Here is a 17,635-nt window from a genome sequence, read left to right on the forward strand (position 1 = left end):
AGACCATTTACTAAGGACTTTTACTCTGTACCGTTGGCAGCGATTACAGTCTTGAGTCTTCTTGGGTATGACGCTACAAGCTTGGCACACCTGTATTTTATGTGGTGTTTCTCCCATTCTTCTCTGCAGATCCTCTCAAGCTCTGTCAGGTTGGATGGGGACTGTCACTGTAGAGCTATTTGCAGGTCTCTTCAGAGATGTTCGATCAGGTTCAAGTCTGGAATATGGCTGGGCCACTCAAGCACATTCAGAGAATTGTCCCGAAGCCACCTCAGCTATGTCTTGGCTCTGTGCTTAGGGTCGTTGTCCTGTTGGAAGGTGAACCTTTGCCCCAGTCTGAGGTCCTGAGCGCTCTGGAGCAGGTTTTCATCAAGGATCTCTCTGTACTTTGCTCTGTTCATCTTTCCCTCGATCCTGACTAGTCTCCCAGTCACTGCCGCTGAAAAACATCCCGACAGCATGATGCTGCCCCCACCATGCTTCCCTGTAGGGATGGTGCCAGATTTCCTCCAGACTTGTCGCTTGGCATTCAGGCCAACTCCATGCGGGCTGTCATGTGCCTTTTACTGAGGAGTGGCCACCACCTGGACACTCTTCCATAAAGGCCTGATTGGTGGAGTGCTGCAGATATGGTTCTCTTTCTGGAAGTTTCTCCCATCTCCACAGAGGAACTCTGGAGCTCTGTCAGAGTGACCATTGGGTACTTGGTCACCTTCCTGACCAAGGCCTTTCTCCCTCGATTGCTCAGTTTGGCCGGGCAGCCAGCTCTAGGAAGAGTCTTGGTGGTTCAAAACTTGTTCCATTTAAGAATGATGGAGGCCACTGGTTTTGGGGACCTTCAATGCTGCAGACATTTTTTGTTACCCTTCCCCAGATCTGTGCTCTGACTTGCACTGTCAGCTGTGGGACTTTATATAGACAGGTGTGTGTCTTTCCAAATCATGACCAATCAATTGTTGTAGAAACATCTCAAGGATGATCAATGGAAACAGGATGCAGCAGAGCTCAATTTTGAGTCTCATAGCAAAGGGTCTTTTTTTTTTCATACATTTGCAAACATTTATAAAAACACTTTTTCCTTTGTCATCATGCGGTATTGTGTGTAGATTGATGAGGAAAAATGTATTTCATCAATTTTACAATAAGGCTGTAACATAACAAAATGTGGGAAAAAAGGAAGGGATCTGAATACTTTATGAATGCACTGTATCTAATAGCTTTTCAAACTTAATACACTAATGTTGATCAGTCATTGATGCAGTAGTTCAGTAAGGATCTGTGTGTTGTGACAGATTTGGCACTGCTATGGCAAGGTGGAGAAAAAAGCATGACAGAGCATGTCTGCCAATTCAATGCCATGCCAGTACTGTTTGGCAAGCTAATAAAACAAGTTAATGTCGCCAGACTGCTGATATCGAGTAGATTAACATATTGGTAACTTTAACTTTATATATAATTTCTTATGATGGCATCATAATTAATTGTAAGAGATGGCATATCATCATCCCTTGGAGAATAATCATGCCTAATTTAGGTAACAACCATGTTCAATTTCGGTGGCTACCTGCCTGGTCAAGGTTCACAGGTCAAACATGCCACGTAAACGTGGGCACAGGTGTCGCTCATGGCGCAGAATCTGCAGATATTTGTATGCAGCTAGTGACGTCAAAAGAAGTGTAGACTGAAGCCGTTGAAATAGGGCAAGCCAGTAGTGAGAGCCACTCAGAGCTTGGAGAATGGAGCGCCGCTGCTAGAAGTGGGAACATCCAACGCATGCTTATTCGCGAGCCTAATTCAATAAAGCCCGTCGCACACGAGACGAATCTGCAACCCGGCGGAGGCTGGAACTAAGAAAGTGTTTGGACACCTAAACTGAATCATACACCTGTGGTGGTATATTTTGCCGGCATATTTTTTCCATCACTAGTGGAATACGACTGGTAAGTAGGCAATTGTGCTTGAAGGGAAGAAATGGACAATACTTTTTAGGTGTTTAGTGATGCATTGTAGGTTGCATTTTATCTGGGCGTTTTGTAATATCTGCTGGTAATTGATTAAGAGTACTAATGAATGAAGACAAATGCGACTGGAAATTGAAATCAGTTTTCGGAATAATAATTTTAAAAAGCATTCATTATGCAGTACAGGCTACTCCAAAATGTACTGTCGCAAAATTAGGTTTAACCATTTTAATTTAAGTATCAACACATCGGTGTGATGTCAATTACAGTAATGGTAGCCTACTACACATTTATACAAGTTGAGGTAGATAATTGTTCCCCGACACCGCAGCTTTTAAGGTTAATAATACGTTCGTTTTACCGTTGACAAGGGTATATGTCACCAAGCTATATTCTTATAGTATGTCGGATATACACCTACTCCAGGGACTTTCTTAAGCATATATTAGTTAATGTAGCCTATCGAGAAATATCTTATATACCTTGACATCGAATAACAGAAACATATTCCCGGGCGGGAAAGGTTACTAGCACCTTTTTCCTCTGTCACTGAATTCTGTTTGGGATGCTCTGGATGTGCTCAGCATAGTACTAGTAAAATTATATCAGCCACATTTAGGCATCCTCGATCCCTATAGTGTGACTCCTTGGCAGGGCACGAGGGACTCTCCTGAAACAGTCTTCAGCCCTAATGTATTTGTGTTAAATGTGAGGTGCCTCATGAAACATGTAGGACTATTATAATAGTAAAATTATTCTACAGGGAAAACGTAACAAGGGACATTCGCACTGGGTCTTACTTTTAAAGGTGTACCGAGGCAGCGTCAAATCCATGTGGCCATACATTCTGTACACTATCCAAAACCATTGTCATTTTACAGTTACCCAGTGTCTTGTGCGAGAAGTTGGGTAGTTGTGAGAAAACAGTGTGCACCAGCGTGTATGGTGTGTAGCAAGGACTTTTGCGCACTTTATAGCGTTAACAATAGAGCTGTCCGTGGTGCTGAAATAAGTCCGTTCACGCCTATGGGCTTCTTTCAGTCAATGCATACGCCGTGGGAAGAAAACGTGCAAGGGGGACGATGGCTACGGTTTAGCATATATATATTTTTAACCATACTTTTATCTTTATTCTCATCATCCATAGTCTATAGAACAACTTTAACTGCACTACTAGGTGACTCGCTGACGTTTGTTTCAGCTGAAAATCTATTCCCGTCAACACCTTATTAACCCGAGAAACATTACTATTCCGTGTCCACAGATTATTACTCATGCACTGTCAAATTCCTCTCCTCCAACCCTATGGTTGGAGTTGAAGCTAAGTTTGTTTTCAGGCATTTACTCCATAGAGATACATTTATCTCCCTGATTTCCTCAAAGGGCTTCTCTTATCCCAGTGGGGAATACGTGGGCCATTATATTTGTGTTAAAGTTCTGCAGAGGGAGTGGGGGCCTTTGATTAGAAATAGAAATAGCAATAGTAGGGTTGCTGCTCTCTCACTGACCATGGTTGGTAGCATGTTGAGAAGCTGAAATGGGGAGTGGATGTTACAGTTTAGAGTCTCAATGATTTTTAGGATTTGTTTTGACAAAGTCATTGTTTCTGTTCGCTGCTCCTGTAGTACCCTGTTGTTGCTAGCACTTTGACAGATTTACACAATTTTACACACAATTAGTGAGAATACCTTTTGAATGCAAAATGTAGCGGCACTTATCTTTGCTATTTGCAATTTGCTATTCTGCTGGAGCTGAAACGGATTTACTTCACTTGATTGCCATTGTAATCAGCATGATAATATCAATATGCAATCAATGTCATTATCCAATATATTTAGGTTAATGCTACTGTCTCTCAGTTGAAAAGTAAAATTATAGCAAAAACAATTGACCTGAATAATTGAATTTACAAAGTGGAACACATTTAATTAAGGCTCAAGTGCTAAACATAAATATTTGCTTGATGTATAATTCAAGTCACTTTGATCCTGGCTAATGTGCAATAAATGTGTTTGTATTATGCATTCATATTACAAATATATTGACTCACGCACCGATATAGAAACCTGAGAGTAATAATGAGCATGACTCACGGGCCACCGCTGCACTAGCAGAACTACCATGACTTGTTTACTTAACTTATGAAATGCCATTATTAACAATTATTTAATACCTTAATGCCTTAGCTACTGTATGACATTGTATTGAAAGCTATAACATAATGAGACTGTAGTGTCTTAACTCTTATTACTTTATGGATTTAATAAGTAAGACACTGAACAGAACAGAGAACAATATTACTCATATAGATCCCGAAGCGCACACGTCCAATGTATACTGAATGGCTGGTTATTCACTTGAAATCACTTTCCTTGAACTTTTGGAATGATATTTTATTGCTGTATCACATTTAGAGCCAATTGCTTGAGCTCAGTGCATCGCCTATACTGTTTAGAGCAAATAGAGCTCTGGTTGGCTAGTTGTCTGAATCACAGAATCAGCCTTATACCGAGGAGAGCCGAGTAAGGGAGTTGTGATGGGTTGCTTCAATATCTATGTATTAGAGAGAGGGACATGCGTCTCCTATGCCAGTTTCGCTGGCATATCAGGATATCAGAAAGTCCTCCAACTCTCAGACGATCACTACTTGATCTGCAAGACAAGACCACCCGGTAGTATGCTATTGCTTTACTCCCGACATATATCCTTTCATCCACTTCTTTGTTTTTTCTTCTTCTCTGGCATTAACAAGTCACGGTGTGTGTCTCCCACTAGCTGACAAGGTTTATGTGCGCTTTAACACCCTTAGGCTACAGACCTGGTCACAGAATCTTGTCAAAAGGAAGGGCAATATCAGCAGAGAGGACAGGTGTCTTCTATGGTATTAAGCTCTGTCTTATTTACTGGGCCGTAGAGCTCTGAGACTCTTTTCTATAGAGATGGAGCAAGGAGAAGAGAAAGTATCAGACAATAATTATTGGTGAGGTCCCCCAGAAAGGCTATTCGCTAGATTCTGAGGATCCTAGTTCTTATTGAAACTCTCAAATTGTGTTGGAAAGCAAGTGTGCCGTTAGTCGTTATCTGTGTGCTGTTAGATGTGAAAATGGAGTTACTTGGAGAATTTTCAAACATATTCTCACCAGACTTTGAGTGTTGGGTAAGAGTTTTATCCATTCAAAACTGTGTTGAGTTTTTGTGTTGTTGTAAATGTTATCTCTCAGTCAGCATATTGAGTAATAAAACAATACAACCTTGAGAGCTGTTGTTTTAATCCTGTCGGCATACAGTCATAGGGGCTCTGGCAGAGAGAAATCTCCATTAGGGAGGCAGTCAGCCTAGCGGTAAGAGCATTGGGCAAGTAACTGAAAGGTCGCTGGTGTGAATCCCCGAGCCGACAAGGTGAAAAAAATTGTAGATGTGCCCTTGAGCGAGGAACTTAACTTTAATTGCTACAGGGCTATCGTTGATAATGGTTGACCCTGGACATAACCCCACTCTCCGAGGGTGTCTCAGGGGGAGTTGGGATATGCAAAAAACACATAGGACAAATATAAGCACCCACTAAATTATTATTATAAACTAGGCGGTTCGAGCCCTGAATGCCTATTGGCTGACAGCCATGGTATATCAGACCGTATACCACGAGTATGACAAAATATTTAATTACGTTGGTAACTAGTTTATAATAGCAATAAGGCACCCCTGTGTTTGTGATATATGGCCAATATACCAGGCACAGCCCTTTATCTGGTTTTTGAATCTGGTTTTATTACTAGCTTGAGTTACCTGGGGTGGCAGATAGTTCCATGAAGTCATGACTCTATTTAGCACTATGCTTTTCCCAGCCTCTGTTCTGGACCTAAGGACTGTGAAGAGACCTCTGGTTGCATGTCTTGTGTGGTACCGATGAGTGTCCAAACTATGTGCCAACTGCTTGAACAGTTCGGTACCTTCAACACCTCAACACCTTGCACAAAGAGCATTAGTGATGCAGTCAATCTCTCCTCAATTTAGAGCCCTCCGTGTGCATCTAAGCACAATATGTGCTGCTGTGTTCCGGACCAACTGCAATGTGCCGATGTCCTTACTTGTCTCACATGACCACACAACTAGGGCCTGTAGGAGATGTCAAGAAAGCAGAGCAACACCTTATGATGGACAGACCTCTTCTCATTTTAGCTCCCATTGAGTCGATATGTTTTGACCACAACAGATTGCTTTCTAGGGTTATACACAGCAGTTTAGTCTCATCAACTTGCTCAATTGCCACAGAATTCAGTAATAGACCGAGATGAGGCTTAGTTTGAGATATTTAACACCGGCCTATTCCTAGTTCCACATTCTAAAACTGACTGGAGGTCTATGTTAAGGGTGTCAGTTCATTATTTTACTGTCATAGCCGACGTGTATACTGATGAGTTGACAGCGTACATAGACACACAGGCTTTATTTAAGGTCAGTGGAAGGTCATTCGCAAAAACAGAAAACAATAATGTCCCAAGCTGGCTGCTCTGTGGTACACCACACCCAACTGAATTTGCGTTAGAGAGGCTTCCATTAAAGAAAACCCTCTGTGTTCTATTAGATAACTCTCAATCCATGAAAAGGCAGAGGATGTATATCCATATCACCTACATTGTTTAAGTGATATCAAAAGCTGCTCTGAAGTCAAACAAAAAAGCTCCCATAATATTCTTATTATGAATTTCTTTCAGCCAATTATCAATAAATTGTGTCAGTGCCGAGCATATTGAGCGCCCTTCCGTGTAAGCATGCTGAAAGTCCATTTCCAATTTGTTTTCTATAAAATAACATTATATTTGTTTAAACAATATTGTTTCAAAAGGTTTGCGAAGCACTGGTAACAGGCTGATTGGTCAGCTGTTTAAACCATTAAAGGGTGCTTTGCTATTCTTGCGCAGTGGAATGACCTTTGCCTCCCTCCAGGCCTGAGGACACACACCGTCTTCTCGGCTTAAATTTAAGATGTGGCAAACAGGAGTCACAGTGTATTCCGCTAACAACCTCAGTAATTTACCATCCAGGTTGTCAGTATCAGGTGGCTGGTACTTATTTATAGATAGCAACATTTATTTTTTTAAATTCACCTCTTCCACACCAACTTTGCGGAACTCAAAACTACAGTGCTTGTCTGCCATTATTTGGTCCAATATGCATGACTATCAAAGCTCCGCGTTTGTTGTTTGCATGTCACGCCTAAGATTGCTAATCTTGTCAACAAAAGTTGGTTGACAATATCAATGGGTTTTGTTATGAACACAAAAAACTCAGAGGCTAGTGGAGGCAGTTTCTCTGTTTTAGGTGACTGGCATATTAAACCTTTACATTAGTTTAAATAGCTCTTCATAACCTTACCTCCCTGGTGAACCACAGGTTGTATACATCCGCCTTAGATACACTTCAAAATGGTGGCGATTTATCACATTGCTTTGTCATATAAAATTCCTCTAAGGATTTATCCTGTGAAGCTGTGAAGCCGGTACAATAGTGGTTAAAAAAAAAGAGTCCCCCCCCCGTGCCTCCTGTTGACGGGCAGTTTGATTCCCCTGCTCTCCCCATGTATCTGCTGCTGTGACCCACAGAAACACAAAGCAAATGTACAAGCCATCCGAGCATTGTAAAAACAACACAGGGAGGCAATCCCCTTGGTGGCCCTGCTCTGTGCTATAAAGACATCTTTCATTAAAGGGGCTTTCTGTGGCTGCTGCACCGTCAGACTGAAAACATTTCTCCTCCGCTAGCCTCTTGGTTTATATTACAAACAAAAAGCCCTTCTCGTTTGCATTGGGGCAGCAGACATGCACCACTACGGTCACAGATGTAGTTTTTCTCTTTGGACCTCCCCCTGTTTAAGTGCTTTGCAGGGTGGAAGGCGCTGAAAGAAGACGAACTGTTGCAACAGGCCTTTGCCATTTATAATTATGCCAGAGTGCTGCGGCACTGCTTAAGACTGCCTGATTGTCTGCATATGTTCTGTTGCTTGGTTGGTGGCTCTGACCACTGTAGCTGCACGTGAGCTAGTGAGGCGGCCGTCCGCGGGAAGAAATAGGAAGTGATGATGACAGGAGCCTATGAATGTAGCAGATGATCTGCCGCCTGTGGACAGGATAGTTGGCATAGGAAGCCCTCTGGGGCTGCATGTCCGTACTGTTGTCAGGGGAGATATTCACCAGGACACATCAAAACAGAGCAGGCAGCAGCAGAGGTAGAGGTAGGCTAGTGGCTGTTTTGCAATGAGGAGGGACCCACCGACACTGAATGTACTGGAAGTACACCCTAAATACAACATGATGGCAATGCCTGTGCAAGGTTTACAGCCATGCTGCGTTTCTAACAATGAGAATTGTAGAGTAGTAAACTGGAGGTGTCAAGGACTTTGATTCTTGTTTGTATCTTACCCTAATCCAGGTCAAGCATACAAATACTTGTTGAAATGTTGTTTTGTCAAATATCAATTAAACCTTTAAAAAAAACCATTTTAAGCATTTTGAGGTATTCTTAACAGTGCTGCTTGCATAATTACTTTCCCACAAAGTTTGTTCTCGTGATGAATGACTTCTTCATTTTACAATCATCTCTGGGGGAGCTGACGTGAGTGCAGCAGCACATTAACAAACTGACAGGCATATCTCTTTTGTTGACTCATTTCACAAGGGCAAGCTCTCCTCTCCTCTCCCAGAACCCATCAGCGCTGGAGTCTGTCCACGCTCTACAGCCTCAATGTGTTTACATATTACAGGCCTATGGTTGCAGAAAACACTGTTTATACAGAAACTGCCCACACATCGAGTCACTCTACAATGCAAACCTGTATCGCATTAAATGAATACACTTTGTTCCGCAAAATCCTCAACCATCCAGCTACCACAGAGAGAAAAACACTCTCAAAACACTCAAAGCAACTAGATACTTTTTCACGGGAATATGACTGTTTAGAGAGTCACATTACCAGCCAATTAAGCAGAGGGCTCCTCTGAGCTCTGAGTTAGTGCCTTTTATCCAGATTAATGAGTTGATGTGATTCTAAGTTATCAGCCCGTGAAAGAGGGACCTGCTCTGCACTGTTGTACTGTGCTATACTGCTGTACTGCGCTATACTGCTGTACTGCGCTATACTGCTGTACTGCGCTATACTGCTGTCCTGCGCTATACTGCTGTACTGCGCTATACTGCTGTCCTGTGCTATACTGCTGTCCTGTGCTATACTGCTGTACTGCGCTATACTGCTGTCCTGTGCTATACTGCTGTCCTGTGCTATACTGCTGTACTGCGCTATACTGCTGTACTGCGCTATACTGCTGTACTGCGCTATACTGCTGTACTGCGCTATACTGCTGTACTGCGCTATACTGCTGTCCTGTGCTATACTGCTGTCCTGTGCTATACTGCTGTCCTGTGCTATACTGCTGTCCTGTGCTATACTGCTGTCCTGTGCTATACTGCTGTACTGCGCTATACTGCTGTACTGCGCTATACTGCTGTACTGCGCTATACTGCTGTCCTGTGCTATACTGCTGTCCTGTGCTATACTGCTGTCCTGTGCTATACTGCTGTCCTGTGCTATACTGCTGTCCTGTGCTATACTGCTGTCCTGTGCTATACTGCTGTCCTGTGCTATACTGCTGTCCTGTGCTATACTGCTGTCCTGTGCTATACTGCTGTCCTGTGCTATGATGTACTGCACTGTACAGTGCTATACTGTCCCCTTTCTGTACTGTGCTGTGCTGTAAATTGCTGCACTGTTCTATGCTGTGTGTGAGGGGCAGTAGTCAGTCTGGTGCGGCGGTGTGACATTTGTTGTCCTGCTCTTTTTCCTGACAGGATGAAACTGATGGGTTGGCTGTGTGTTTGGGCACTTCCTCTCCTGCTTGGAACCTTTGCCTCTGTCTGCTGGCTGGCTGAAGGGAGCAGCAGCGTGGACACAGCAAACACAGCAGAGAGCACCTCCCATGGACCACAGGCAAGGGTAAACATACCGCATGCTTCTCTCTCTGTGTATCCCTGTCTCTTTCTGTCACTCTCTCTGTCACCCTCGTTCTCTGTCACCCTCATTCTCTGTCTGTCTCTTTCTAACCTCTCTGTCACCCTCAACCACGCTCTGTCTGCCTGTCCCTCTGAATCAATCTCTCTGCCTGTGTCTGTTACTCTTCTCTCTGCCTGTCTTTCGAAGCCCCTTTATCTTTGCATCTGTCGGACTCTCTTCCTCTTCCTTTCTCTTTCACCCCGGCTCCCCAGAAAGTATTGTATGCTTTGCATAATAAAGCTTATATCAATATATACAGGTAACTGCCTAAATATAGGAAATACCAACATAAAGTGTCTTAATAGGGCGTTGGGCCACCATGAACTGCCAGAGACGCCAGAACAGCTGCAATGCACCTTGGCATAGATTCTACAAGTGTCTGGAACTCTATTGGAGGGATGCAACGCCATTCTTCCACAAGAAATTCCATGACTTGGAGTTGGGTAATGGTGGTGGAAGATGCTGTCTCAGGCACCGCTCCAGAATCTCCCATAAGTGTTCAATTGGGTTGAGATCTGGTGACTGAGATGGCCATGGCATATGATTTACATTGTTTTCATGCTAATCAAACCATTCAGTGGCCACTCGTGCCCTGTGGATGGGGGCATTGTCATCCTATGGGGGCATAGCAATGGTAGCCAACATAATGGCCTTCCCAGCATTTTTATAAATGACGCCTAAGCATGATGGGAAGTTAATTGCTTAATTAACAGGATCCATACCTGTGTGGAAGATCCTGCTTTCAAAATACTTTGTGTCCCTCATTTACTGAAGCGCTTCCATTATTTTGGCAGTTACCTGTACATAGCACAACTGTTGTGTAATTGAATTGAAATACTCTCCCTGCCCAACATGGGCATTTGAGTGTTTGTCTCCTTATGTGGTTCTGCAGGTGGTCTTGACAGAGGATTGCTTAGTTACCTTTCAATCACAGGCGTCATACATCTTACCTGTCTCTCTCTCCCCCGAGGAGAGGAGTCTCAGTTGGTTGCAGAGAGTGTGTTAATCAATTACCCTGCACAAAAATTCACAAGGACTCTCTTTTGTCATGCTATCATTTGTCTCTTTCAAATTTTGTTCAGAATATTTTGCATGTACACACATTTGCCTGACAATCACTTCTCTGGTATGGGATTACATCATATCTATGAGCCAGCCCTAAAACCCATTAGCTTCCTCCCAGCAGTCTCCCCCAATTTTTATTTTTCATGCTGGTCTGGATTGAACCTTTAAAGGAGAAGTGACAATGTCTGGTTGTGATGCATGAACAGAGCTATTGGTAGAGATGTGTGAAGTTCTATTGTAGATTTGCACATTAATCACACAGGTGAAATCATTACAAGCCCTACCTCCCCCAAAACACAGAATCAATTGTCCAACAGAGCATCTAGGAAACATTGTGTTGTCCACCCCCACCCCCCGCGCCCCACCTGTCTCCCAATTCTTTGTGAAAATAAGCATGCTGCACCTCTCCTAGTCTGTTCTCGCAGTTGACCTGGCTGGCGTGTGGGGTGCCACCATGCCAAGTTGGAAGCCAGCAGAGGAATGTCACCGCTCAGGCGGTTCTGTTCGGTCCTCTTATATCCCTCAATGCAAACAACACATTCCCTGGCATCCCCATCTATCCCAGGGAATGGGAACTCAAAGCGGTCAATTGGCATAGGAGTTTAAAGTCATCCCTGGGGTGATGGTGGTGGTGGATTGGACTGCATCAATATGCAACAGAGCAGGAGCCTTCAGGAATGAAAAAGTGAATAAAATGAAGCCTCCCTGGCCAGTATACACCAGAAACGATGCTAAATGTAAGCAAACACATGACACTGAAACAACTCTGACTGGCAGTCCTGAAATGAAACGTGAAAGGCTGAGATAGAGATAGATTTACAGTTTCCTTAGGGTAATTGTTGGGTAAATAATGAGCTGACAAATCCCAGGCAGAGCCTCCATTGTCCTGTTGCAGTTACAGCACCTGAGGCTACTGGAGAAAAGCCACCATGCTAGGTCATCAGGCCACCTGGCTCTGGTAAGGTCAGCCATAAGGCATCAGCTGCCCTCTCTCTCATGTGACCTCACATAACAGCCTCGCAGCTCACAAAGCCATATCTCAGAATCAAATTCAAATTTTACCTTTTGGATTATAATCATTATTCGCTCTGCAGAGAAGGGGACGAGAATAAGCAATAAGACTGAGGAGAGTATGGAAAAAAAGGAAATATGATTGAGATGGTATTTAGGGTACACGGGAAAGATTAGGATAGATAAGAGAGAGGGTGAATTTGGGAAACATTGATGTTTGAGATTAGCATGATACAGATACAGTCTACAGTGCAACTTGTTTTTTAACCCACTCAAGCTTATAGTCAAGACATCAAGCCATGAGACCTACAGGGAATTCATTAAGACATCTCTATTTTGACATCCCCAGTGGTATCTGCATGGTGTACTTACCGATGATGATATGCACTTTGTTGCTTCTCAGACATACATACCATACAGAAGAGGCCAATATACACTACATGACCAAAAGTATGTGGACATCTGCTCGTCGAACATCTTATTCCAAAATCATGGGGATTAATATGGAGTTGGTCTCCCCTTTGCTGACATAACAGCCTCCACTCTTCTGGGAAGGCTTTCCACTAGATGTTGGAAAATTGCTGCGTAGATTTGCTTCCATTCAGCCATGAGAGCATTCGTGATGTTAAGCACTGATGTTGGGCGATTAGGCCTAAGCTCGCTGTCTGAGTTCCAATTCATCCCAAATGTGTTCGATGGGGTTGCATTCAGGGCTCTGTGCAGGTTAGTCAAGTTCATTCACACCGATCGACAAACCATTTCTATATGGACTTCATTTTGAGCACGGGGCATTGTCATGCTGAAACAGGAAAGGGCCTTCCCAAAACTTTTGCCACAAAGTTGGAAGCACAAAATTGTTTAGAATGTCATTGTATGCTGTAGCTTTAAGATTTCCATTCACTGGAACTAAGAGGCCTAGCTCTAACCATGAAAAACATCCCCAGACCATTATTCCTCCTGCACCAAACTGTACAGTTGTCACTATGCATTCTGTACAGTTGGCACTAGGTAACATTCTCCTGACATCCGCCAAACCCAGATTTGTCTGTCAGACAGCCAGGTGTTGAAGCGTGATTCATCACTCCAGAGAATGCGTTTCCACTGCTCCAGAGTCCAATGGCGGCAGGTTTTACACCACTCCAGCCGACATTTGGCATTGCGCGCGGTGATCTTAGGCTTGTGTGTGGCTGCTCGGCAATGGAAACCCATTTAATGAAGCTCCAGACAAACAGTTCTTGTGCTGACGTTGCTTCCAACGTCAGTTTGGAACTCAGTAGTGAGTGTTGCAACCGAGGACAGAGGATTTTTACATGCAGCACACTTCAGCACTCCGTGGTCCCGTTCTGTGGGCTTGTGTGTCTTATTACTTCGTGATTTAGCTGTTGTTGCTCCTAGACATTTCCACTTCACAATAACAGCACTTGCAGGTGACGGGGAGCTCTAGAAATTTGACAAACTGACTTGTTGGTAAGGTGTTATCCTATGATGGTGCTACGTTGAAAGTCACTGAGCTCTTTAGTAAGGCCCTTCTGCTGACAATGTTTGTCACGGCTGCATGCTCGATTTTATACTCCTGTCAGTAGCTGTTGCAAGATAATTTAATTTTAATTTCTGCACCCTAAGCCACTTCCAATGCTGTTTTATAGAATTTGGCAGTACGTCCAACCGGCCTCACAACCGCAGACCACGTATAACCACCCCAGTACAGGACCTCCACATCCGGCTTTTTCACCTACAGTATCGTTGAAGACCAACCAGCCGGACAGCTGATGAAACTGTGGGTTTGCACAAACAAAGAATTTCTGCGCAAACTGTCAGAAAGCGTCTCAGGGAAGCTCATCTGAGTGCTCATCGTCCTCACCAGGGTCTTGACCTGACAGCAGTTTAGCATTGTAACAGATTTCAGTGGGCAAAATCTCACCTTCGATGGGCACTGGCATGCTGAAGAAGTGTGCTCTTCATGGATGAATCTCGGTTTCAACTGTACCTGGCAGATGGTGTTGTGTGGGTGAGCACTTTGCAGATGTCACCGTTGTGAACAGACTGCCCCATACTGGCGGTGGGGTTATGGTATGGGCAGGCATAAGCTACAGACAATGAAAACAAGTGCATTTTATTGATGGCAAATTGAATTCACGGCGATACCATGATGACATCCTGAGGCCCATTCATCCGCTACCATCACCTTATGTTTCAGCATGATAATGCACAGCCCCATGTTGCAAGGATCTGTAAATAATTACTGGAAGGTGAATGAGGCAAATTCTGGTCACACCAGATACTGACTGGTTTGACACACTGAAATCTGACACACTGAACTCTATCTGAGAAGTAGTTGGTGAACCAGGCGAGGCAGTCAGTTGAAAAACCAAGGCTGTTGAGTCTGCCGATGAGAATACGGTGATTGACAGAGTCGAAAGCCTTGGACAGGTCGATGAAGACGGCTGCACAGAAATGTCTTTTATCAATGGCGGTTATGATATCTTTTATTACTTTGAGCGTGGCTGAAGGGCACCCATGACTAGCTTGGAAACCAGATTGCATAGCGGAGAAGGTCGAAATGGTTGGTGATCTATTTGTTAACTTGGCTTTCGAAGACTTTAGAAAGGCAGGGCAAGATAGATATAGGTCTGTAACAGTTTGGGTCTAGAGTGTCTCCGCCTTTGAAGAGGGGGGTGACCGTGGCAGCTTTCCAATCTTTAAGGATCTCAGACGATATGAAAGAGAGGTTGAACAGGCTAGTAATAGGGGTTGCAACAATCATTTTGCGGCGGATCATTTTAGAAAGAGAGGGTCCAGATTGTCTAGCCCTGCTGATTTGTAGGCGTCCAGATTTTGCAGCTCTTTTAGAACATCAGCTATCTGGATTTGGGTGAAGGAGAAGTGTGGAGGGGGGGGGGGGGGGGGTTGGGCAAGTTGCTACGGGGGTGCAGAGCTGTTGGCCGGGATAGGGGTAGCCAGGTGGAAAACATGGCCAGCCGTAGAAAAATGCTTATTGAAATTCTCGATTAATTGTAGATTTATGACACTGTGGTGACAGTGTTTCCTAGCCTCAGTGGAGGAGGTGCTCTTATTCTCCATGGACTTTACAGTGTCCTAACACTTTTTGAAATTTGTGCTACAGGATGCAAATTTCTGTTTGAAAAAGCTAACCTTTGCTTTCCTAACTGACTGTGTATATTGGTTCCTAACTTCCCTGGAAAGTTGCATATCGCGGGGGATATTCGATGGTAATGCAGTATGCCGGTCAAGGGTAGTATGTGCTGGTCAAGGGCAGTCAGGTCTGGAGTAAACCAAGGGCTATATCTGTTCTTAGTTCAACATTTTTTGAAAGGGGCATGCTTATTTAAGATGGCAAAGACACTTTTGAAGAATAACCAGGCATCCTCTACTGACGGGAAGGGGTCAATATCCTTCCAGGATACCCGGTTCAGGTTGGTTAGAAAGGCCTGTCGCTGAAGTGTTTTAGGGAGCGTTTGACAGTGATGAGGGGTGGTCACACAAAGGGCGATTTCTCGCCGCAAGGCTTAGTCAACCAGTGTAACTTGCCACAAGCCTAGTTACACCAAACAAACTTTTCTACACGCTAGCTTGCTCACACTTTGCTTGAGGAATGCAATTTCTCTGAGACATGGAGACTGCTACAGCTATACAGGGAGAACCTAGCACGTCTCCTGCCTCCGCACCAGCACTGACACACCCATGCCCATGCAGGGTGATGATAGAATATGTGTATTGCCTGCTTGGGTTTGAGCATTCTACGACATCACTCGCTAACTCCAAGTTCTGCCTGCATTGTAGGGCACCAACTCCCTTCATTGCAAGTGAGCAGAGCAACTCTCAAACAAGAATCACCGCCCTCATAGCCTTCTGGTGATGAGGCTAACTCACAACCCCTACCCTCCTGGGAGAAGGCTATGAAATATGGGGCACTCAAATAGTTGTATCAAAATCAAAAAGTGGAGGAGGACGAGGAATTCGATATCGATAAGAAAGAAATATTCCAAATCGATTAAGGAAGGGGAGGAAGAGGAAACTTAAGCCCACAGCTCAAGGCCATTTTCCGACCTCAGTTCAGCATCGGCACCCAACAAAAAAATTCAGATTTATTGATTTCTGGACAAAATGGACAAAGACCAGACTTGGTATCGACTGGCCCGCACCCGTGGTCTCGCACCATCCCGGGGAAACAACTCCTCCCAGCGGTCCCAGCATGGCGTAAGCCAAACGTAACTGGGACAAACCCCTGTCCAGCTCATTCCAAACCAGGCACTTTGTTGGCATGGAGGAGATGGGCCATGGCAAGCCGCCGGTGGTTGAGCCATCACTGGCTAGCCACCTCAACCCCAGTGCCTCGTCTATGACTGCCACTGCTCTCCCTGGGAACAAGGAGCGCTTCACCATATTTCGAAAGGTTTACGTGTCTGAGGCATGATCAGTACTAGCTTGAATGCAATGTCCCTACTGCTGGTGTGCCAGGCCAATTGAGCACTCTCTTAGTCAAAGGCACAGCCAATGGGAGGAGATCTTCGTTATTACAGATCTTACCCTCCGAATCTCCAGAATTGCAATCCAAGGCTGTGGGTGCGCCATGAGCCTTGTGGTGGTGGGTAGAGGGCCCTGAGGCTCAACTTGTCCAGCCTCTCAGACAAGGAAAAGGCATATTTACTTAATGCTCCTGTCGTGTTGAAGGAACTGTTTGGGTAAAGGTGAGAACTTCTGAATCCACCCTTTTTAAACTGAGTTTTAGTTTCAACATGTCAGATATAAAGTTGAAATGAGTTTGCATTCCAATACTACACTTTATATACATCACAGAAGACTGAACTATAACAAAACTGTTTGACATACACTACCGGTCAAAAGTTTTAAAACACCTACTCATTCAAGGGTTTTCTTGTTTTGTACTATATTCTTTACATTGTGGAATAATAGTGAAGACATCAAAACTATGAAATAACACATATAGAATCATGTAGTAACCAAAAGAGTGTTAAACAGATTCTTCAAATAGCCGCCCTTTAGCTTGATGACAGCTTTGCACACTCTTGGCATTCTCTCAACCAGCTTCACCTGGAATGCTTTTCCAACTGTCTTGAAGGAGTTCACACACATGCTGAGCACTTGTTGGCTGCTTTTCCTTCACTCTGCGGTTCGATTCATCCCAAACCATCTCAATTTGGTTGAGGTAATTAAATTCTGAAAATATTAATAACAGTCCACACATGAGGCCAAAGAGGGTGCTTTTGGTCATTGACTGCAGAAAGGCTCTACGCAAAACCAAAAGCAGAGAGACATCAAGGCAACGGATCCTCAAAGCTTTCTGAGAACGTTTACGTTCCGAAGGAGTACACTCAACTTGCTGGCTCTAGTCATCAAGGCATCAAGGCGACTGGTTCATCTACATTTATATTTTTCATGTCCTTGTTTCAGCCACAACTCGGTGAATCATAAGATATTACAGTTCGTCAGGTCCCGTTGATAGGATAGTCTTGAACAGATCTCATCCAGTTTGTTTTCCAGTGATTCCACGTTCGCCAATAGAATGGAGGGT

General features: G+C 44.0%; 1 protein-coding gene across 1 annotated transcript in view; it reads left to right on the forward strand.

Moving 5' to 3' along the window:
- Nucleotides 1-1,720: 1,720 nt before the first annotated feature.
- Nucleotides 1,721-17,635, forward strand: part of LOC109891843 (follistatin-related protein 4) — a 257,024-nt gene continuing 241,109 nt past the window's right edge. The window contains exons 1-2 of the mRNA XM_031826907.1: nt 1,721-1,940; nt 9,804-9,948. Coding sequence (XP_031682767.1) covers nt 9,805-9,948 — 144 coding nt within the window. The 5' untranslated portion in view covers nt 1,721-1,940; nt 9,804. The remainder of the gene's footprint in view (nt 1,941-9,803; nt 9,949-17,635) is intronic.

The sequence above is a fragment of the Oncorhynchus kisutch genome, linkage group LG6, assembly GCF_002021735.2.
Source record: "Oncorhynchus kisutch isolate 150728-3 linkage group LG6, Okis_V2, whole genome shotgun sequence".
NCBI classification, from domain to species: Eukaryota; Metazoa; Chordata; class Actinopteri; order Salmoniformes; family Salmonidae; genus Oncorhynchus; species Oncorhynchus kisutch.